General features: G+C 42.2%; 1 protein-coding gene and 1 long non-coding RNA gene across 2 annotated transcripts; both read left to right on the top strand.

The window, feature by feature from the left end:
* The first annotated feature begins 127 nt into the window (after nt 1-127).
* Nucleotides 128-6,472, top strand: LOC133065916 (beta-2-microglobulin). The gene is made up of 4 exons (XM_061156404.1): nt 128-285; nt 4,125-4,400; nt 4,920-4,947; nt 5,961-6,472. The coding sequence occupies exons 1-3, from the start codon at nt 219-221 to the stop codon at nt 4,931-4,933; spliced, it is 357 nt and encodes a 118-aa protein (XP_061012387.1). The 5' UTR covers nt 128-218; the 3' UTR covers nt 4,934-4,947; nt 5,961-6,472.
* Nucleotides 6,473-17,102: 10,630 nt separating this feature from the next.
* LOC133067147 (uncharacterized) lies at nt 17,103-24,700 on the top strand. The gene is made up of 3 exons (XR_009695207.1): nt 17,103-17,117; nt 24,331-24,483; nt 24,603-24,700. It is a non-coding gene; the product is annotated as an uncharacterized LOC133067147 (long non-coding RNA).
* Nucleotides 24,701-24,775: the final 75 nt, after the last annotated feature.

Below are 24,775 nucleotides of genomic sequence, written 5' to 3'. Positions count from 1 at the left end.
TGCACCCAGCCCAGCCCTGCCTTCCTAAGCATCATGAGACTTATTAGAAAACGAAACTGAAAACCAGGAAGCCTGTTTCTAACCTGCCCCGGCTTAGTTCGCTCGGAGACTTGTGACGGCCCGGCGGGCAGGCTTCCGATTGGCTGCCTGAGGGCGGACTATAAAGGCGAGCGCGGAACGCGGCCGCTCACTCAGCCACCCGCGCAGCTGCTGCAAGGATGGCTCGCTTCGCGTCCTTGGTCCTTCTCGGGCTGCTGTCGCTGTCTGGACTGGACGCCGTCCAGCGTGAGTGTCCTCTCCTCTCTCTCCTCTTCCGCCAGCCCGTCCTGTCCCGGTGACACGCACTTGGCACCCTGGGCACTAACTCTGTCCACCCCGGTCCCGCTCCCAAGTTTTCCTTCCCAGCTCGGTGGAGGAGCACCCGGCTTCCCCTCGGGCGGTGGAAGCGGCGGGGTGCGCGGGGAGTGGGGAGGGGGTGCGATCCCAGGTCGCCGACTTCCCGGGGATGTGGGGAGGGAGCCCCTGGCACGCCCGGACGGTACCGCGTGGGTCGGGACGTAGTTCCCGGGTGCGGATGTGGTTCAGGGCGGGCGCGGTGGGGGAGGGATTCTCTTCCTCTGGTTCGCGGGTCTCTGGCTCCCCCCGCGCATCTCTGGAGCGGGGCGGGGGGGGGGGGGTGGTGGGGGTGGGGTGCGGGCTGGCAGGTCCCAGAGGGCAGGGTTGGGGTCTGCGAACTGGTGGAGACAACCGGTGGGCTTAGGGGGAGTCGCCGCCGGGGTATGTCGGCCAGCTGGCATCCTGAGGGCGTGGAGCTTCCTGCAGGCACCGGGCAGGTTCACCTGCCCCTCTGTACTTTTCCCCAAACAAGGGACCAAACCAGAATGAGGAATTTTCCGGTGACTTTAGTGGAATGCCTTGAGGTTTAACAAACCGATTCGCCTCGTTAATTCTCTTGTTCTCCTTACACTTCGCTTTTAATAATACTCATAGAGGTTCCCGGTGACAGCTGTTTGTCCTGCGCTGTGTGCTGTGTCATTTAATTGTGAAAGGGGTCAGCGATGTAAATACGGTGCCTATCATCAGTTCAGTTCAGTTCACTCAGTCGTGTCCTACTCTTTGCGACCCCATGAACCGCAGCAGGCCAGGCCTCCCTGTCCATCACCAACTCCCGGAGTCTACCCAAACCCAGGCCCATTGAGTTGGTGATGCCATCCAACCATCTCATCCTCTGTCGTCCCCTTCTACCGCCCTCAATCCCTCCCAGCATCAGGGTCTTTTCAAATGAGTCAGCTGTTCGCATCAGGTGGCCAAAGTATTGCAGTTTCAAGCTTCAACGTCAGTCCTTCCAATGAACACCCAGGCCTGATCTCCTTTAGGATGGACTGGTTGGATCCCCTTGCAGTCCAAGGGACTCTCAAGGGTCTTTTCCAGCACCATAATTCAAAAGCATCAATTCTTTAGCACTCAGCTTTCTTTATGGTCCAACTCTCACATCCATACATGACTACTGGCAAAACCATAGCCTTGACTAGACGGACCTTTGTGGACAAAGTAATGTCTCTGCTTTTTAATATGCTGTCTACGTTGGTCATAAAGGAAGGAAAAGTTATGACCAACCTAGACAGCCTATCATCAGGATGTCACAAATGAGGAAAGGGAGGCTGACAAGTTGAAGTAAGTTAATCCCGCAGGGGATCAGTGGCAGACAGTAGAGCCTGACCAGAGCCTTTGGCCAGGTGGTGCGCCCATTAGGCGTCACCTGTGCATTTTTCATAATCATCTGGGGTGAGATTCTAGGGAGCAGGCTGGGCAGCCATGGGCCTCTGTGGCCTTTGTTCACAAAGGGCTTCCTCCTTTGGCTCCTTGCCTGGTTCTTTCCAAGATGAAGTGTCTCTCTACTTTCAGTTTTGAGCAAGTGAAGGTTTATCAGTCAGAAAGGTTGTAAAACTAGGGATGAATAATCAACACACTTACCCAGGTTGTCAGGGACACTGTGTTTAGATGCCTTCTAAATACACTGAAGATCAGATTTCTCTTTCGTTTGAAAATGGAATTTAAAATTTATTTGCCAAAAAAGCACATGATGTCTGTATTATCACTGTTACTGATGTTTTGTTGTGGCTATAGAATTCTCTCCAAAAAATAACAAGCAGACATTAAAAAGTATGTTAATTAGAGAACTTCCAAGATAATACATGCCTGGAAAACACACAGGGGATTTCTAGAAGACATTCAAAAAACATGTTAGTTGTGATTCACTTTCCTGGGGGGGGGGGGGGAGGGGCGGGGTCCTATCTTCTGCTCTTTCCCTGTGTAGGTTTTATTTCAGTCTGGGCGTAAATTAAGTTTTCACTTGAACTACAGAAGCTAAAGTAACTCTCCCCATAATGCAGAAGCAGTAAGTGGCTGAAGCCCGATTCAAACCCAGGCCTGTTGGATACATCTCCTTCTTCTGGAAACTACTATTGTGATACCCTTGCAAACCCTCCCCCTGCACAAACCTGCCTAGCTCCCTCAAAGGGAGAATTCCAGGTGGAATGGAGTTGTGCCCTCAGTACTGTAGTATGTATTATGGTCTAGTTACTAGATCCGCCTGCAATGCGGGAGACCTGGGTTTGATCCCTGGTTGGAAAGATCCCCTGGAGAAGAGAAAGGCAACCCACTCCAGTATTCTGGCCTGGAGAATTCCATGGACTCTATAGTCCATGGGGTTGCAAGGAGTCAGACATGACTGAGTGACTTAACTGTCACTTATTAGAAGCTCAAATAAATCAGAAGATTTATCTTCACTTTGAATGACGGAAAAATACCAGGGCTTCATAGTATTCCCAGTCTAGCTCTTAGTGGGACTAGGGATCTTTTCTTTGATGATCGGATGATTACAAAGATACATCCAGTCACAGTGGCCTGGACTCCTCCTTCTCTGTACCTCCTGGACATAGAGGATGAACTGACCTTTGTAATCATGTCCCCTGAGTGTATTTGTATTTAAGTGGCTTATATACATATATTTATATCAGTCTGTATATTTAGTAGCATTAACAGTTCACTTAGAAAAATATAGATATAGAGCTTATAATATTTTCTTCCACATTCTCATGGAGGGTCTCAACATGCATTTCATTTTGGAATCCACCTGTCCTGTAGCAATATATAATATTCTCAACCTGGCAGATTATGGAAGTCACTTAACCATGCTCATTAAAAATGCAGATTCCACTGTCACATGCATTAATCCACTTGGTCCTAACAGAGAGTATAATCTTTCCCATCTGCCACAGTCCTCACTCTTCCCTGTTGTTCTCACCCAGCCCGACCCACTCATCTAAGGTGTTTTCCAGCTCCTGTAGGTGTTTCACTTTTATTTCTTTGTTGTCTGGCTCATGAAATCAGGTACACAATCAGATGGAGATTTGTCATATGAACTCCAGACGTGATGAAGAGGTTGTGTTCTGTAGAAATATACTTTGGGTTGATTCTGTTAGGAACATGAGCAAGGAGGTAACAATAATTACACCTGCCATTTATTTACCAAGCAACTGCAGTGTGCAGGGCACTGTACTAGGCACCTATTGAGAAGTCTGGTGGGTGTGCATCTAGACAAGAGACCAGGAAGAAAGAAGTAAATGTAAGGAAAATGATTGATGGGGCTGAAAGAGGGTGTAATAAGGGAGTTTTTTGATGTGGCCACCCTGGAGGGTGTGTGAAGTGAGAAACAAAGCTCAATCAGTAGGCTGGGGCCAAATCATGTAGACTCTTGAGTGATATAGATTCTATGTGCTGAGGAGCCATGAAGCCTTCTTCTTGAGAGCCTCCACACACAACTGTTAAAAGATACAGCACAATGTCCACTGACAGAAGAAGATGTTACTAGAAATCTGCTAGAAAAAGCCTGAAAGGCATGTGTAGGGGGATTATGTGGGAAAGATACTAAGTCATGGTTTATCCCACAAACTGGAGGTGGCCATTTGCAAAAATGTAAGGTCATTTGGCCCGAGGGAAAGTGGAATTGGGAGAAATGGAGGATCCAATGTAAACATTTGGTGCCTGATCTAGCTTCAGACCAAGGTCCCCCCAAGTGGAATACTCTGATGTTTCATCTGTCTTTCCCTGCCACTCCTCAGGTTCGCCAAAGGTTCAAGTGTACTCAAGACACCCACCAGAGGATGGAAAGCCAAATTACCTGAACTGCTATGTGTCTGGGTTCCATCCACCCCAGATTGAAATCGAATTGCTGAAGAATGGGGAGAAGATGAAATCAGAGCAGTCAGACCTGTCTTTCAGCAAGGACTGGTCTTTCTACCTGCTGTCCCACGCTGAGTTCACCCCCAACAGCAAGGATCAGTATAGCTGCCGAGTGAAGCACATTACTTTCTCAGAACCCCAGACATATGTGTGGGGTAAGTTTTCAAGTTCTTTGGTTAACCGCTGACAGTTGTATGGGAGCACAGCTGTGGCATAAAGCTGCTTTGATATAAAAACATCTGCATGCTGGGATTATCAGGGAATGTCATTAAAGTTCTGCGCAGTGGCACCCTCTGAGAGAGCGGGGCACAGCGTGGTCGCTGGGACAGTGGTTTCCCTTCAGTGAGAGCAGGGGGCATCAGCACAGGCACTCCCAAGGCTTCCTCCCTGTGGCCCCCTTGGCTCTCCTGACCGCCTCGGGCACACCCAGGACCAAGGAGGGTCTCCGAAGGCAGGGGCCTTTGTGTGCAAGCCCTGCTACGGTAGGGCCCTCCAACCCTGGCCTCCTCTAGTTCTCTGGATTGCTTGGGATCTCAGGCTGGTAGGAAACGTCTAGGTTTTTCTTCACTGGCTCTTCTGCCATCTTTGTTTATAACAATTTTAGACTTTTGTAGTACGCAGCATTTCAGAAGTCAAACTTAACTGTTTTCTTTCTCTGTTTTTCTTTTTCATAGATCGAGACATGTAAGCAGCACCATCAAGGTGGGTTTCTAACCTTAAGAAACCCTATTGTAATATCAGTATCCTAGGGACCATTACAGACAGCTCTAATGTGATAAGCCTCACAGTCTGGAAGACATTAATCAGGGTAACAATTCAGCAGGCAGAGAAGAATCCCACGGGGTCCCATTCCCCGCCCCTGAGAGAGGGGGAGATGAGGAAGGCCGTGGCCCTGGGTGTGACTTTCCCAGCATCACTAACCCTCTAAAGGGAGGACAGAGGAGCTGCAGGTGTGGGGTTCCAGGCAGAGGCAGCTGTTACCCACAGCACCTGCAAGTGTTTGCTCTTCTGCCATTTGCACGTTGGGCATCTCTGGGCCTTCAAAGGTGAACTGTCCCTTCCTTTGTGTGGCAGCTCTTTGCTAAATAGCCTGAAGAGAAGAGTGACATGGTTCTGCAGAGACACCATTCCTAAGTGTCTGGGCACTGTAGTTGGGTCTCTAAGCTCCCAGTCCAATAGAGGAGAGAAGTGGAAACAAGACTGTTGTAACTCAATGTAAAGACACTGTAACGGATGTATTGCAGCTCTAGCACCTAACTCTAGCAGTGTGAAACAGGGAGGGATTGGACTTCTCTGCCACTTCAGGTGGAGGCCAGAGGCAGATAATCCAGCTTTTCTGGGGAATTTTATTACTCAGTGTATCCTGGCATGGAAAACCTATTCAAATTTCCTGTTGCACTGTAGGACAGGGAAGTTAATTTGCGAGAGCATCAGAGAGTTTGGCTGACCTGCCCAGCGTCATACAGTTACTAAGTGTTGGGGTTAGGATCTGAACTCTAATACCAGTATTCTTTTCTGTAATGTTGTTAGTGAACCAGTGGGATCAACCAGTAGGTTATACTCTTTTAATTCATCTGGAAAATCGCCTGCAGGTACTACTGTTACTAAGAATGATTTATATACAGCACAAGTTAGATAAGTGTGGTGGTGCTATCTGCAATCTAAATAAAATAAATGTATTTGGTAATAACCCTTTTTTTCTTTTTTTCCCCCAGGTTTGAAGATGCCTCATTTGGGTTGGACTAACTCCAAATTCTGTTTTCTTGCTTTTGAATACTGATACACTTTTATGCTTAGTGCACATAAATAAGAAATTGCGTTGATGTTACTACAAACATCTTTTAATTCCTCTTTGTGCCTGTGTTTCCCTGTAGTTTGGTCTGTGTTGGTAGTGAGCGGCAGTGGAATTGCTATGCTAGCATCTTAGAAGTGTGGGGGGAAGAACTCTGATGTTCAGCGTCAACATCTGGGCCAAGTAATGCCTTCAGGATGTTTTTCACACAAATTGTAGTCAGATAGGTATGCAGGTTTAGAGTAAATCTCCAATTTTTAATTTTCCTTAGAATTTTGCAAAATGTTGTGAAAGATAATTGTCAGAATTATTGGAAATGTGTCATAGTGGATGGCATTTTGTCATATAAAATGATATTTACTTCTTCTGTTGAGACATGGCTATGCCTGTTTTCATTTTATTTTGTTTTACTAATTAAAATGTGGTAAAACTTGATGTGTACAGTACTTATTTTTAACTCCTAACTCCTTCGTTCAAACAGGGAAGTGGTCATCGGATATCATTTGGAGAAGAATGTAAACTCCTGATTTTGCTGTAGGCTTTTGCTCACAGTGGAAGGAGCATCAGCAATTTGCATTTTACAAATGAGGAACAGCCTCCCTAAGAAGTTAAATAAGTAAAGGGTCTGTGGTCTGCTGAGAGATCTTGCTTCTGTCTTTTAACCAAAATTCTGTTCCCTGGGCTAAGGAATGAGGAATGTGCAGACTCTCAGAGAGAGCCAAAGTATCTGGAGGATTTTTTAGCAAGTGATATATCCCAATGAAAAATACTAGATTTAAAAACCTCAAGGCATAGTTTATACTTGATCAGGTTTGTGCATTTTAAAAATCTTGACCATGAATTTGAGTTAGTGCTAGGTTCTGACAAGGTGAATAAAACTCAACACTGCTCTCAAATTGCCTTAGTGGAGGTGGAGACATGCACTTAAACAGTTAAAATACATCCTGATAAGCAGTATAGCATAGTTATGCCCAAAGAACTAAGTGACAGGAGAATGTGTTCAGGGAATAAAAGTTTTCAGGTAGATCGTATAGTAGTTCTGCTTTTATTTCTTAAGGAACTCCCATATTGTTATCCATAGTGATTGCTAACTTACATTCTCATCAACTATGTACTACGGTTCCCTTTTCTCTAATACTTATCTATCTTACTAACTTTCAATATGCAAAAACACAGACTTTAGGTAAGTCTCAGGGAAGCCATTTGCTTGTGCCGAGTGTTACTGGGAGATGGTTCTTCCAGTTGTTAAATGGGGCCTGAGTTAAGGAGGTAAAATGGTGAGAGGTATAGAGATATGACAGGTGTGGATAACTCCAAACAGTGGCGCAAAGATGAAATGTGCACCCTGGATGCACATTAGAATTGTAGGGTAAGGGAGTTAGAGAAGGCGGGGTTTGGAAAAAGAATGAGACTGGCACTTTATAGGAACAGATCACTTTTAATGAGGCGAGAAGGGGCAGCAGTCAGATTAGTGAGCTGCTGCCCTAACCCAAGAAAAGAGTAAGTATATATAGGCATATATGTGGAAAGCTACTGTCTTTTTTTTTTTTTTTTCTCCACTTATTTTTATTAGTTGGAGGCTAATTACTTTACAATATTGTAGTGGGTTTTGTCATACATTGACATGAATCAGCCATGGATTTACATGTGTTCCCCATCCTGATCCCCCCTCCCACCTCCCTCTCTACTCAATCCCTCTGGGTCTTCCCAGTGCACCAGGCCCGAGCACTTGTCTCATGCATCCAACCTGGGCTGGTGATCTGTTTCACTATAGATAATATACATGTTTTGATGCTGTTCTCTTGAAACATCCCACCCTCGCCTTCTCCCACAGAGTCCAAAAGTCTGTTCTGTACATCTGTGTCTCTTTTTCTGTTTTGCATATACGGTTATCATTACCATCTTTCTAAATTCCATATATATGTGTTAGTATGCTGTAACGTTCTTTATCTTTCTGGCTTACTTCACTCTGTATAATGGGCTCCAGTTTCATCCATCTCATTAGAACTGATTCAAATGAATTCTTTTTAATGGCTGAGTAATATTCCATGGTGTATATGTACCACAGCTTCCTTATCCATTCATCTGCTGATGGGCATCTAGGTTGCTTCCATGTCCTGGCTATTATAAACAGTGTTGCGATGAACACTGGGGTGCACGTGTCTCTTTCAGATCTGGTTTCCTCAGTGTGTATGCCCAGAAGTGGTATTGCTGGGTCATATGGCAGTTCTATTTCCAGTTTTTTAAAGAAATCTCCACACTGTTCTCCATAGTGGCTGTACTAGTTTGCATTCCCACCAACAGTGTAAGAGGGTTCCCTTTTCTCCACACCCTCTCCAGCATTTATTGCTTGTAGACTTTTGGATAGCAGCCATCCTGACTGGCGTGTAATGGTATCTCATTGTGGTTTTGATTTGCATTTCTCTGATGATGAGTGATGTTGAGCATCTTTTCATGTGTTTGTTAGCCATCTGTATGTCTTCTTTGGAGAAATGTCTGTTTAGTTCTTTGGCCCATTTTTTGATTGGGTCATTTATTTTTCTGGAATTGAGCTGCAGGAGTTGCTTGTATATTTTTGAGATTAATCCTTTGTCTGTTGCTTCATTTGCTATTATTTTCTCCCAATCTGAGGGCTGTCTTTTCACCTTGCTTAGTTTCTTTTGTTGTGCAAAAGCTTTTAAGTGTCATTAGGTCCCATTTGTTTATTTTTGCTTTTATTTCCAATATTCTGGGTGGTGGGTCATAGAGGATCCTGCTGTGATTTATGTCATAGAGTGTTTTGCCTATGTTCTCCTCTAGGAGTTTTATAGTTTCTGAGATCTTTAATCCATTTTGAGTTTATTTTTGTGTATGGTGTTAGAAAGTGTTCTAGTTTCTTTTATAAGTGGTTGACCAGTTTTCCCAGCACCACTTGTTAAAGAGGTTGTCTTTTTTCCATTGTATATCCTTGCCTCCTTTGTCGAAGATAAGGTGTCCATAGGTTCGTGGATTTATCTCTGGGCTTTCTATTCTGTTCCATTGATCTATATTTCTGTCTTTGTGCCAGTACCATACTGTCTTGATGACTGTGGCTTTGTAGTAGAGTCTGAAGTCAGGCAGGTTGATTCCTCCAGTTCCATTCTTCTTTCTCAAGATTACTTTGGCTATTTGAGGTTTTGATTAAAACTCTCCAGAAAGCAGGAATAGAAGGAACATACCTCAACATAATAAAAGCTATATATGACAAACCCACAGCAAGCATTACCCTCAATGGTGAAAAATTGAAAGCATTTCCCCTAAAATCAGGAACAAGACAAGGGTGCCCACTCTCATCACTACTATTCAACATAGTTTTGGAAGTTTTGGCCACAGCAATCAGAGCAGAAAAGTAAAAGGAATCCAGATAGGAAAAGAAGAAGTGAAACTCTCGCTGTTTGCGGATGACATGATCCTCTACATAGAAAACCCTAAAGACTTTACCAGAAAAGTACTAGAGCTAATCAACGAATATAGTAAAGTTGCAGGATATAAAATTAACACACAGAAATCCCTTGCATTCCTATACACTAACAATAAGAAAACAGAAAGAGAAATTAAGGAAACAATACCATTCACCATTGCAACAAAAAGAATAAAATACTTAGGAGTATATCTACCTAAAAAACAAAAGACCTATACATAGAAAACTACAAAACACTGATGAAAGAAATCAAAGAGGACACAAACAGATGGAGAAATATACCGTGTTCATGGATTGGAAGAATCAATATTGTCAAAATGGCTATTCTACCCAAAGCAATCTATAGATTCAATGCAATCCCTATTAAGCTACCAACGGTATTTTTCACAGAACTAGAACAAATAATTTCTCAATTTGTATGGAAAGCTACTGTCTTAAGGGGGCCTGTTCTCCAGGTTGTTCGGAGTGGGTGGGGCAAGGAATTTTGGAAATCGGCCAGAGGCTGGACTGGTTGGGAGCTGGGTATAATCAGCCTTAATGTCCATTTTTTTTCTTTAGGTGAGAGAGTTCTTTGTTTTGCATAGAATGGTGGGGAGGACCTAGAGGGGAGTTTTAATTCCTGGCTATTTTGAGCCATGTAACTTTCCTTCAAGAATCACTTATGGAACTTAATAAAAAAATACCAGCTCTAAAAATTAAAGCCTATTAAAAAAACCCACCACCTTCCCAAGCACCAATCCAGACCAACTAAATCGCAATCTGTAAGTATGGAGCCCATATATCAGTATTACTTTTTTTTTTTTTTTTTAAGTTAAGGCCTTATTTTTTTAGAGCAGTTTTAGGATCTCAGCAACACTGAGGGGAAAGTGTAGATATTTCCCGTATACCTCTTGCACCCACACATGTATAGCCTCCCCCACTATCAACACCCCCCACCAGAATGGTACATTTATTAAAACTGATGAACCCACAGTAGCACATCATAATCAACAAGGTTCATAATTTAAAGTTGTTCTTGGTGTTTTGTTCCATAGGTATAACCCAAATGAACTTTTTGGCCAACCCAATATCATAACATGTATCAGTCATTATACTGCCCTAAACTATGTGCTCTACCTATTAAGTTCTGCCACCCCTGGAAATCACTGATCTTTTTTTTCACTGTCTCCATAGTTTTTCCTTATCCAAAATGTTATATCCAGAATCATGCAATATGCAGCTTTTTCATATTGACTTTTTCCATGTACTCATATGCATTTAAAGTTCCTCCATGTCTTTTTTTTTTTTTTTTTTTAATGACTTTATAACTCATCTTTAAGCTTTGAGTAATATTACATTATATGGATGTACCACGGTCTATCCATTCATCTACTGAAGTACATTTTTGTTTGTTCCAAATTTGGGTAATTATGGATGAGGCTGCTATAAACAGCATGTGCAGATTATTGTGGACTTAAGTTTTCACAGTATTTACTTAAATTTTTACATAGTTCTTAGGTACAGCCAAGGTTGAGACTCATTGAGTTACATCATAAAAGACTTTTTCGTTCCATGTCACTCAACAACTATTTTGTGAAAAGCTGCTTTGCTGGCTGATGTTTCAATGTAATGACAATTTGGAGCATGCTTTAGTCTCTCATTTCAGAAGACAAGATTGATCAAAGAGGAGAAATACTGGAGCTTAATTAAACTTACTAAATATAACTGCAGTTGCAAATTAAAAAGTCTCAATTTCAGTAATAAAGAATTCGATCTTATATTCTAACTTGTAAGAATACCCATGTTCTATGGCTGAAGTAGAAAAGCAGTTTCTAGAAAATATATATAAGCCGTTATATATAAGTACATGCATTTTATATCTGTATGATATACCAAAGCAGGTCTGGTAAGTCACACCCTGCTCTGAATTGTTATTCAAGGCATGAATGAGGGTACATAAAGAGAAAGCAAGTCATTTTCATTAGTGTCAGTTGGTGTTTTCCGGAAACCATATGTACTAGGGGAAGTGGGGAGGGATGTGGGGGAGGCATGGGAGTTGGGGATTAGAAGGGGAAACTGGAGGCTCAGGCCCTGAGCAGTGGTGTTCCCCTCCTGCTGCTCACCATGGCCAACAGTGAGGCCTGTGCCTTGCTCTTGTCAACACTGGGAGATGTGGCAGCTGAGCCAATCACCACCTACCATGGCCTGGCCAGATGGAAGGAGGGTAGAACCCATCAATACTGCCCACATTCTCCCAGGCAAAGAACTGGTCTCATCCCAGGCTGTTGGGGTCCTTGCCCCAGCAGGATCCAGGGGTACCCTCAGAATGAACGGCGTGGGCAAGACAGAGAGAGAGAGAGAGAGAGAGAGAGAGAGAGAGAGAAAGAAAGAAAGAGACCAGACCGTGATGTGCAGCAGAGTCTGGCAGTTGCTTTATTTTTCACTGTAGCCTTTATACCCTAAGTTGGTACATTTCTAAGGGGGAGATAAGCATACAGACTTAGTTTAACATTACATCAGCTTGTCCTTTACGAAACCAGGTGTTCTCTGTATATTTTTTGTTTATGAGAGTCTTTTCCCATAGATTTTTTATACATTATCTCTAGCCTTGAGCTTAGCAGAAAATAGAAAAGTGGCAGTCTCTTGGTACAGCACGTTGTAACATAGTAGAAATACAATCCTGTTAACACAACAGTCAGTCTTTTTGCAGAAGTTCTCAGCTAAATTTATCTAAGAAGTTTAGCACACAAAGACTCTGCGGCTCCGGTGAGGCAGCCCCTGTTTAGCACTCCTGGTTAAAATTAACAATTATATTTCTAAACTCTTATTTTTCTAGATCTTCAACTATATTAACAATAGTTTTCACTGTACAACCTCAGCACATTAACATCAATCAAACATTGATCCAATACCCACTTTTAAAACAACACTTTTTGTGTTCTCTAATAGGGCTTCCTCACCCCCCAAAGGGCTCTGTGCCTATTAGGGCCTTTTTTAAGGTTAATCTCTATGTATAACTTTAAGCAACTTCAGTAGTCGACCCTGTCTTTTCTGTGGTTAATCTATTTTCTTTCTATTAGGTGTCATCTCCATGGGAACTAGATAGGATTACATTTTGACAGAACAGAAATGCGAAGGACTGCAAAAACAGCAGATATAGCACAAAACAGGCTCTTAGTCTAAAAGTTAACTACCTGCAAGAAGTCACCAGCTAATCTCTTGCAATGGGAGCACACATTTATCAAACAAGCCAGAATGCCAGCAAAAAGGGTTTGAATTGAAGCATTTCTTTCATCCCTGGCCCCTTCATAGGGTACCAGTGTCTAGGAGATTTATTAATTAGGGTTTTAAGTTGGTCTTTATTCAGTGAAAGAGGAGCAGGAGAACTCTCGGCAGGCAACACAAGAATCTGCAGCAGGGCAAACAAGAACAACAGCAGAAAAAGGGGGGAGGATGCAGCGTGGGGTAGAGGCCGAGGCCAACCTGGAGGGTCCCTTGTATCCTGAATGGCCTTGCGTGTCAGTTTTTTTCCTCATGACCTCGTCATGGATGGGATCCTGAATGGCCTTGCGTGTCAGGTCTTTTCCTCATGACCTCGTCATGGGTGGGATCTCCCACAATGGCTCCCGGCACCAGGCTATGCTGGTGAAAGGGCCCAAGGAAGCTGTCGCTCAGTTTGGAGCAAACTGATTATTTGAAGAATTGTTTTGCTAATTGATAAATGAACTTTTTTCTTTCAAGAAATTGATTTTATAATTGTTCTAAAATTGCCACCCTTATCAGGTGGTGCTAGTCGTAAAGAACCTGCCTGCATTGGCAGGCAGGAGACATGAGACTTGAGTTTGATCCCTGGGTTAGGAAGATCCCCTGGAGGAGGGCATGGCAACCCACTCCAGTATTCTTGCCTGGAGAATCCCATGGACAGAGGAGTCTGGCAGGCTACAGTCCACAGGGTCTCAAAGAGTCGAGCACAACTGAAGCGACAACAGACATAACACACACATCATCAAGTAATGAAAATAGAGAAAAAATATTATAAACTTTTGCAATCTCTCATAACAGGATTACCACCTTTTGGATCCCACTGGATTCTCTCAACCCACCATTCTCCATTTTATGTTACAGAACTCTTTGTTAAATAGATTCTCCTTGCACTTCCTTGTAATTTCCCACTAAGGAGAATTTAGAAAGATTCAAGAAATTAGAGAAAGACAGCACAGGACTGGATGCAAGTTTTAGAACTGCAGGGCAGCCTGAGAGAACCCCATAACTTCACTGACCAAAGCAAGTGATACTGAGAAAGAGCTGTAAGGTGGGAGCTGGGACTTAAGGCAGTAAACCACAGTAAAGGGAGAAAGAACACCTGGAAGACAGAGTCTAAGAAATACAGAAATGCAGGTCAGAACTCAACAATCTTAACAAGAGCTGCTCTGTTGACCCAAGGACCCATAAGGAAACATCAAGAGATGAGGCTGTGACAGTAACTTAGCAGTTTGTGGATAATATTCCTCAAGAATGGTGCTCAGATCTTGGCAACGTGGCAGTCATCCTGCTCATTCGTTTCAGAGCATCGTTATTTACTATCTCAGGTATTCCACGCTGAGGTGCTACCTCTTATCCCATTTTACATAGGCTTAAAACCATATTAACCTTTTAACTTTTTTCTCAACCTCTCTAAGCAGATTAACACCAAAAGAAAAGGTCCAGAAATGTATACAACAGTCTCTTAACAATATTTACATAGGGACAGGGGCCAAGATGTCAGGAGAACATGAAGACAGAGTTTTAAAATATAATTCTACATACTTCTTTTATTATTTGAATGTATGTTCATAATTTTTGAAAAACAGAAAGTCTGTTTAGGCAAAAAAATCCCAAAACCAACTTGTGAATTCCACCGTCCAGAGATGATGTTCATTTTGGTATGATTAGTTTTAAAAAATAGTTTTACTTATTTATTTTGCTGCACCAAGTCTTGGTTGTGGCACACAGGATCTCTGATCTTCACTGTGGCATGCAGGATGTAGTTCCCCAACCAGGGATTGAGCCTTGGTGCCCTGCACTGGGAGTGTGGAGTCTAGCCACTGGACCACCAGAAAGTCCCTAGTGTGGTTAGCTTTTCAGGAGATTTTAACTTTTGTTCTATCTTTTAAAAAATGGTCATTGTTATTATTTTTAAATTTTTGTAATAATTGTTATATCTCACTTTTTTTTCACTGCCCCAGTGAAAACATGGCATAAAAGGAAACAGCACAGCGGAGGCAAATGTTCATATCTAGTTTTTGTCAACAACTACTGTCCCAATATGTTTGGGCTGTCACTTTTACTTGGATTTCTTGTACTTTAAACTTGAGGTAAAACTCAAAGCCTTTAATAAAATCAGCATTTTGTCTGTGATGTAGCCATCAAGATTTTGCCTCACCTTTTCCTTGAAGTCTAGGCTTTTACAAAAATAAAAAAACCTAAAGACTAAAATTGGGGTCCCAGATATCTTAAAAGAAATCAAGTTATATGTGAGTACCATAATTGGAAACGTTATGCATTAAAAAATATTCTGATACTGCAGAGAGCACAAGAAGGGTTTAATAGAAAAAAAAACCAAGTAGTAAATGTAATTACAAATCACAGTTTGATCACATATCAATTACGTAAGTGAAAGTCACTCAACCCTGTCCAACTCTTTGGGACTCCATGGACTATACAGCCCATGGAATTCTTTAGGCCAGAATACTGGAGTGGGTAACCTTTTCCTTCTCCAGGGGATTTTCCCAACCCAGGGATCGAACACCAGGTCTCCTACATTGCAGGCAGGTTCTTTACCAGATGAGCCACAAGGGAAGCCCAAGAACACTGGAGTGGGTAGCCTACCCCTTCTTCACTGGATCTTCCCAACCCAGGAATCGATTCCAGGTCTCCTACATTGCAGGCAGATTCTTTACCAACTGAGTTATGAGGGCAGCCCAAGTACTTACTATGCACTAAATTCCATATATCTCCTCTCACGAGTTGGATACAGAGTTATTCATCTTCCTTAGTTCCCCACAACACAGATGATCACAAATTCTACAAAACTACAGCATATTAAAAAGCAGAGACATTACTTTTCACACAAAGGTCTGCCTAGTCAAGGCTATGATTTTTTCAGTGGTCATGTATGGATGTGAGAGTTGGACTATAAAGAAAGCTGAGTGCAGAAGAATTGATGCTTTTGAATTGTGGTGTTGGAGAAGACTCTTGAGAGTCCCTTGGACTGCAAGGAGATCCAACCAGTCCATCCTAAAGGAGATCAGGCCTGGGTGTTCATTGGAAGGACTGGTGTTGAAGCTGAAACTCCAATACTTTGGCCACCTGATGAGAAGAGCTGACTCATTTGAAAAGACCCTGATGCTGGGAAAGACTGAGGGCAAGAGGAGAATGGGATGACAGAGGATGAGATGGTTGGATGGCACCACCGACTCAATGGACATGGGTTTGGGTTGGCTCTGGGAGTTGGTGATGGATAGGGAGGCCTGGTGTGCTGTGGTTCATGGGGTCGCAAAGAGTCACACACAACTGAGTGACTGAACTGCATTGACCTGAAGGAGATGTTAATATTTCTATAGCACACAGTCCCAGCTGAAGACCGCAGTGATGTGCAATCTTCCCCTCCCCCATGGGCCACTTCCTCTTTTTACTGTTTTTCACTTAGAAAACAGAGAGGACTCTTGATGCCACACAATGCCATACTGTTACTTGAAGTGGTTTTCTAGGTATATTAAGCTGTCTGCAACTTTGCATACCATTTTCCTCATCTGAAGAGTCAGTGAATATCTTATGACTTGTTCTTGCAGAAGCGGGCCCTGAGTCAAGGATCTGGATGTATTAATCTGTGATTTAGGGCTTCCAGGAGAAACCAAAAAGGTCGTGGGGATGAAGGATGGGAAATGAGAAGAAGCCAAATGAGGGTGTGATTTCAAAAATCCTACACTCAACCTATGCCCATGGGAGCTCAGAACACAGGAGTGCATGGCAGAGATTGTCCTGCCTTGTAGCAAGGAAGCTGGCCTTTGGTATTCCATATCAGCCTGGCTTTGCTTGGACACAGCCTGGACGATGTCAGGAGTGTGAAGAAGGGTGAAACATAGAATGCCAAGGTACTGCCAGCTCACTCCAGTGCCTGAGGGTAATTTGCAGCCCTAGGGATAATGCGCATGTGCTAACTGATAGCAGCAAAATATGAAAAAGCTGGGGACGGACTCACAGACCATGGGTGGGGCATCAGTTTGCTACTGTGGGTTTCCTGTAAACTTCCTCTGCTGGGTGCACAGCACATGTAATCACAAACTTTCACTGTAAGTTATAAGTTTCTGACCATAAAGAAGGCAGAGTGCCAAAGAATTGATGCTTCCAAATTGTGGTGCTGGAGAAGACTCTTGAGAGTCTCTTGGACTGCAAGGAGATCAAACCAGTCAATCATAAAGTAAATGAACCCTGAATACTCACTGGAAAGAATGATGATGAAGCTGAAGTTTCATTGCTTTGAGGTGAAGAGCCGACTCACTGGAAAAGACCCTGATGCTGGGAAAGATTGAAGGAAGAAGGAGAAGGGGACGATAGAGGATGAGGTGATTGGGTGGCATCACCAATTCAATGGACAAGAACTTGAGCAAACTCCGGGAGATGGTGAGGGACAGGGAAGCCTGGTGTACTGCAGTCCACGGGGTAGAAAAGAGTTGGACACAAGTTGGTGACTGAACACCAAAAACAAAGCATTAAAGTGTGAGTGAATGCCACTGAACTCAGACTTGAGTTTAAATCCTAATTTCACAAATGGAAAGGGAAAAGTCATGTTTTGTTTAAGTTTTAATTCTAACTCCACAAAAGAAATTGGAAAAGTCATTATTACTGTCTTGATTCTTTGTCACCATATCCATAAATGGGAGAATCATCTTTACATCAAACGTTTACTCATTTATTTGGTCAATCATTCATTCAGTGAATATGGAGTGTCTACTCTGAGTCAGGTTCTGTTCCAGGGTTATTCTGAGAAGGGGACTGTGGTAAGAAGAGCTCCGTAAAATGTAAAGCTCTAGGCAACTGCTTTATTTCCAGTGGTTGTTTATTTTCACAGCTCACTAGAACACATAAAATTGCCTAAAACCACAGCAGGAGATACAAGGAAAAACTTCTTCATACTGAGCTGGTGGGGGAAAAAAACAACAACAACTATAGAGTTGTTTCCAGAGTGTCTAGACCTGCCTCTGTCACAGTTCATCCTTTTTCAAATCTCTTAACATTTCTTATGATTGGTTTCCCTATCTATAAAATGAAGAGTTCTCAGCTACTAACCAGTGATTACCTGTTAAGAGCTCTAGGAGAGGGAGTTAGTGGTCAAGTTCAGGGCTGGCAGACTGAGGCGGGCACAGTCCCTAGGACTCCAGTGTGGATTAGAGGCTTCAACTCCAGTCACATCTAGCACCTCCTGTTTATAACAACTGTTTAATGGTAATCTTTTTACTAATTTGATTATGAAAGCTAAGCAACTTAGTACGTGAATGGTCTAGCCTGGCTGCACTGGCTACTGTAATGAAGTGTCAGATGCTCACAACTGGTCTAGGATCTCTGTCGCCCATGACACTGACGACTGAGAACTGCTTTATACGCATGGCTCCAGTCCAGACACGGTATTGCTTGCTGTGGTATGATTCTTTGAAATGGTGAAAAATCTCTAGGTAAAAAACCAAAAGCAAACAAACAAAAACCCCAAATATATATCTTCCTTTGAGTTGCCTAGTAGTTGCCTTCTTGGAAAATTCAGCATATATGGGTCTGGCATAGTAAATGATCAGTAAATAATCAAGGAAAAAAATTAAAATAATTGCAAAACAAAACTCACCTCATCATGTGACTGTAAAGCCCAGATTACAAGCAGGGTTTTCAAAGATAGAGAGGAAGAAAGAAACAGAGTGGGTGTATAGGCTGGGGTCCCTGGCTCAGCCCTTAAATATCTAGAGGGACCCCATCAACGGAACAAGCAAAGGCAGCCCTATTAATTTTCAAAACTTCTCCCAGAGAGACTTACTGCCATTAGGAACCAGTTTTCCGGAAAGTGAGAGTTGCTAATCTAATGACTAGGGGGAAAAAAATACAACCAAGGCAACCAACTTGGCCCCTCCCCTTTCTCAGAAAACGAAACTTCAGAGAAAGACTCCGGACTGCAAAGTCCCCTTTCTAGCCTGAAACAGCGCTTTCTGCCCAGAGACTTGTGACAAGCTACCACGGGCTTGGATTTTGATTGGGCAGTTGATAAACTAAAATAACGGGTTAAAGGGAGAGAAAGCCTGTGATTTCCGCCAGCCGGTTGGTGGGAATGGGGGCCCTGACTCCGGCTCCGTGACCTTGGCTCTGTTCTCCTCTGGGCGCTGCCGCCAGCCTGGCGCGCTCACCGTGAGCCCCCACGCCCGCCCGCCCCGCGCTCTGCTTCTCCCTTCCTGCCCCGACCTCTGGCTCCGTGGTACTCTTTTCCCGCCCCGGGTAGCCAGGCACCCGGGCTCGGCTTGTTCAAGCTCAGTCTTGAGCAGACCATCAAGCCGCGGCGAGCCAGAAACTGGCAGCCGCTGGGGCGCAGGCCTTCTCTTCCGTTCTCACAGGGCCGCTACCCAGAAGGGGCAGGGCGGAGCAGGAGACAGCACCACGGTCGTCGGCAGGCTGCTGGGTGCGTGGGTGGGGGCTGAGGCCGCCGGGCTCTGCTGTGCAGGGCTGCCTGGTGTCACCCCAGGGGTTCTCTTTTCCTGGGCAGAGCGGAGAAGGGACAGGCTAGTCGCGAGGTCGGTGGTCTGTCGAGAGACAGGCGTTTGTGGGTCCAAGATAAGGACCACCTCAGTCAGCAGGTCAGCGCTTTAAGTAGAGCCTTCATCACTGGGCACTGCTCCCTCCTCTGGGCTCCCACCGTTTTCCTCTGGGCACCACACTTCCTCACTAGGTTCAAGGACTTGTATCTAAATCTAAATATCTCACACTGTTGTGTGTATCATTTTTGTGGCATCTTAGGTGTTTTTTTTTGGTTAAAGCTTTATTGAGGAATAATTCACAAACTGTAAAATTCACCTATTTACAATGTACTTCAGGGGGTTACAGTATATTCATGGAATTGTGAAACTATCTTCTCAATATTAAAACATTTTCATCACCTCCAAAAAGAAACACAGTACCGATTAGCCATCACTACCCATTTCTCCCCAACCACTCCCAGCCTAAGGAACCACTAATCTTTCTGTCTGGATGGATTTGCCTATTCTTGATAAATCATATAAGTGGAATCATACAGTATGTGGTCTTCTGTGACTGGCTACTGTCACTTGTTATATAGTATTTTCAAAGATCATCCATTTTAGCAACTACTGGCACTTTATTTCTTTTTATTGCTGAATAATATTCCATTGTATATTGCACTACATATTGTTTAGTCATTCATTAGTTATTGAGCATTTTGGTTGTTTTGATTTTTTGGCTATTAAAAAATAATACTATTATCAACATTTATATGCACGCATGAACTGAACTGAACTGATGTGTGCTAAGTCATTTTGGTCATGTCTGACTCTGTGTGACCCTATGGACCGTAGCCTGCCAGAATCCTCTCTGTCCATGGAATTCTCCAGGCTAGAATACTGGAATGGGTTGCCATGCTCTCCGCCAGAGATCTTCCTGACCCAGGGATCGAACCTGCATCTCTTATGTCTCTTGCACTGGCAGGCAGTTTCTTTACCATTAGCACCACCTGGGAAGCCCCATCAATATGCATGTTTTCTCTTGGGTGGAGTGGAATTCCATCTAGGAGTGGAATTGCTGGGTCATATAGTAACTATATCTTTAAACATTTTGAGGAACTGCCAGGCTGTTTTCCAAAGGTGCCACACCATTTTACCTTCCTACTAGAAGTATATGAGACTCCCAATTTTCCTACATCCTTGCCAACACCTTGTTTTCTTCCCATTTTATTGTGATATAACTGACATACAGCATGTAAGTTTAAGGTATTATATCACAATATGATTATGACAGTAAGTTTAGTGAACATTCATAATTTCGTATAGATACAAAATTAAAGAAATAGAAAAAATGTTTGTCTTGTGATGAGAACTCAGGATTTTCTCTCTCAACTTTTATATATAACATCCTACTGTTCATTATATTTATCATGTACATTTAATCCCTATACATATAACTGGAAATCTGTACCTTTTGACTACCTTCACTGAATTCTCTCTTCCACAACCCCCTGCTTCTGAGTAACCACACATATGATCTCTTTTTCTATCAATTTATTATTGAAGTATAATTGACAATGCTATATTAGTTCCTGTTACACAATGTAGAGATTTGATGTTTCTATTCACTTCAAGATAGTCACTGTGCTTATACTGTCAGCATACAAAGATATCACATAGCTATACTATACATTTTATACCCATGACTTATTTTGCAACTCGAAGTTTGTACCTCTTAATCTCCCTCACTGATTTCTTTCCTCCCTTACTCCCTCCTTTCTGGCAACCACTAGTTTTTCTCTGTAATTAAAATTGTTTCTATTTTGTTAAGTCTGTTCATTTGTTCTGAAGTTTAGATTCCACATATGAGTGAAATCAGACAGTATTTGTCTGTCTTTGACTGATTTCATTTAGTACAACACCCTCTAGGTCCATCCATGCTGTCACAAAAAGCAAGATTTCATTCTTTTTTATGGCTGAGTAATATCCATTATATAAAAATATATGCCACAACTTCTTTATCCACTCATCTATTGATGGGCATTTAGGTTGCTTCCTATCTTGGCTGCTGTGAATAATGCTGCAATGACAGAGAGGGACATATACCTTTTCTAATTAGTTTTCTTTGGATAAGTTTGTTTTCTTTGGATAAATACCCAGGAGAGGAAATGCTGGATTATGAGGTAGTTCTAGTTCTATTTTTCATTTTTTGAGTAATCTCTATACTATTTTCCACAGTGGCTGTACCAATTTACATTCCCAGTTCACAAGGGTTCCCCTTTCTCTACATCCTTGCCAACACGACTTATTTGTTATCTTTTTGATACTGGCCATTCTAACGTGTGAGGTGATATCTCACTGCAGTTTTGATTTGCATTTCCCTGATGATTACTAATGTTGAGCATCTTAAGTCTGTAGCCATCTGTATGTCTTTGTTCGAAAAATGTCTATTCAGATTTTCTGATCATTTTTTTTTTTTAATTTTTATTATTATTATTTTTTTTTTTCCAGTGGGTTTTGTCATACATTGATATGAATCAGCCATGGATTTACATGTATTCCCAATCCCGATCCCCCCTCCCACCTCCCTCTCCACCCGATTCCTCTGGGTCTTCCCAGTGCACCAGGCCGGAGCACTTGTCTCGTGCATCCCACCTGGGCTGGTGATCTGTTTCACCATAGATAGTATACATGCTGTTCTTTTGAAATATCCCACCCTCACATTCTCCCACAAAGTTCAAAAGTCTGTTCTGTATTTCTGTGTCTCTTTTTCTGTTCTGCATATAGGGTTATCGTTATCACCTTTCTAAATTCCATATACATGTGTCAGTATGCTGTAATGTTCTTTGATCATTTTTAAATCAGTTTGTTTCTTTTTTATCTTTTGTTATGTAAGTCCTTTGTATACTATGAATTAACCCCTTATTGGATATAAATTTGCAAATACCTTCTATTCAGTAGGTTGCCTTTTCATTTTGTTAATAGTTTCCTTTGCCATGCAAAAGCTTAGATGAAGTCCCATTTGGATATTTTTGCTTTCATTTCCTTTGCCTGAGGAGACATAGCCAAGGAAATATTACTAAGAGTGATGTCAGACAGCTTACTGCCTTTATTTTCTTCTAGAAGGTTTCTGGTTTTAGGTCTTATATATAAATAAGTCTTTAACCCATTTTGAATTCATTTTTGTGTATACTGTGAGAAAGTAATCCAGTTGTTTTTTTTGCATGCAGCTGTCAAATTTCCCCAACATCATTTACTGAAGAGGCTATCTTTCCCCTACTGTACTATTCTTGCTTCCTTTGTCCTAGATTAATTGCCTATAAAATGTGGGTTCATTTCTGGCCACTGTGTTCTATTCCTTGGTCTATTTGTCTGTTTCTATGCCAGCAGCATACTGTTTTGATGACTGTAGTTTTGTAGTAGAGTTTGAAATCAGAGCATGTGATACTGTCAGCTTTGTTCTTCTTTCTCAAGATTATTTTGGCTAGTCAGGGTCTATTATGCTTCCGTACAAATTTTAGACTTATGTGAAGAGTGCCACTGGTATTTTGATAGGGACTGGACTGAATCTGTATATTACTTTGGGAAGTATGGTCACTTTAGCAATATTAACTCTTCAAATCCACAGACACAGAGTATCTTTCCATCTGCTTATTTCATCTTTGATTTTTTTTTTTATCACTGTTTATAGTTTTCTGAGTACAAGTCTTTTATGTCCTTAGATATATTCTTAGGTATTTTATTCTTTTTGATAGGACTGTAAATGGGGCTGTTTTCTTTCTTTTTTTCCTCCAGCATCACAGCAGGGTTTAATGTTTCTTTGGGACTGTTTCCTTAATTTTTCCTGACAGTTCATTGTTAATGTATACAAATGCAACAGATTTCTGTGTATTAATTTCATATCTTGCTACTTTACCAAATTCATTGATGAGTTCTAGTAGATTTATGGTGGTATCTAGGATTTTCTACATATAATATAATGTCATCTGCAAACAGTGAAAGTTTTACTTCTTCCTTTTCAACTTGGATTTCTTTTTTTTCTTTTTCTTGTCTGACTGCTATAGTTAGGACTTCCAATACTACACTGAATAAAAGTGGTGAGAGTAGTGGTGAGAGTAGGCATCTTTATCCTATTCCTGATCTTTTAGCTTTTCATTAGTGAGTATAACCTTAGTTGTGGGCTTGTCATGTATGGCCTTTATTATGTTGAGCTATATATTCCCTCTATACCCACTTCATTGAGTTTTTAATCACAAGTAAATGTTGAATTTTGTCAAAATCTTTTTCTGCATCAATCAAAATTATCATATAATTTTCATTCAGTTCAGTTCAGTTGCTCAGTTATGTCCGACTCCTTGAGACCCCATGAACCGCAGCATGCCAGGCCTCCCTGTCTATCACCAACTCCTGGAGTTCACCCAAACCCATGTCCATTGAATCAGTGATGCCATCCAGCCATCTCATCCTCTGTCATCCCCTTCTCCCCCTGCCCTCAGTCTTTCCCAGCATCAGGGTCTTTTCAAATGAGTCAGCTCTTTGCATCAGGTGGCCAAAGTATTGGAGTTTCAGCTTCAACATCAGTCCTACCAATGAACACCCAGGACTGATCTCCTTTAGGATGGACTGGTTGGATCTCCTTGCAGTCCAAGGGACTCTCAAGAGTCTTCTCCAACACCACAGTTCAAAAGCATCAATTCTTCTGCACTCAGCTTTCTTTATAGTCCAACTCTCACATCCATACATGACCACTGAAAAAACCATAGCCTTGCTTAGATGGACCTTTGTTGAGAAAGTAATGTCTCTGCTTTTCAATATGCTGTCCAGGTTGGTCATAACTTTCCTTCCAAGGAGTAAGCATCTTTTAATTTCATGGCTGCAATCACCATCTGCAGTGATTTTGGAGCCCAGAAAAGTAAAGTCTGTCACTGTTTCCGCATCTATTTGCCGTGAAGTGATGGGACCGGATGCCATGATCTTAGTTTTCTGAATATTGAGCTTTAAGCCAACTTTTTTACTCTCCTCTTTCATCAAGAGGCTCTTTAGTTCTTCTTCACTTTCTGCCATAAGGGTGGTGTCATCTGCATATCTGAGGTTATTGATATTTCTCCTGGCAATCTTGATTCCAGCTTGTGCTTCATCCAGCCCAGTGTTTCTCATGACGTACTCTGCATATAAGTTAAATAAGCATGGTGACAATATACAGTTAATGATGTCCTGTGAATGCTGACCCATCTGTGCATCTCTGGGATTACCTGATCATGATATATGATCCTTTTAAGGTATTGTTGAATTTGATTCTCTAATATTGTATTTTGTAAGGATTTTTACATCTATGTTTGTCAAGGATTTTGGCCTAAAATTTTCTTTTTTTGTGATATTTATTTGGTTTTGGCACCAGGATGATACTGGTCTTATAAAATGAGTTCAGAAGCATTTCTTCTCCTGCAATTTTTTTCGAACAGTTTGAGAAGGATAGATGTTAACTGTTCTCTAAATGGTAAGTCATCTGGTCATGGGCTTTTTTTTTTTTGGTTGGGAGCTTTGGAATTATTGATTTAACTAATTTCATAC

The sequence above is a fragment of the Dama dama genome, chromosome 12 (assembly GCF_033118175.1).
Source record: "Dama dama isolate Ldn47 chromosome 12, ASM3311817v1, whole genome shotgun sequence".
Lineage (NCBI taxonomy): Eukaryota > Metazoa > Chordata > Mammalia > Artiodactyla > Cervidae > Dama > Dama dama.
The sequence above is the reverse complement of the archived record's forward strand: the minus strand, read 5'-3'. Positions and strand labels throughout refer to the sequence as shown.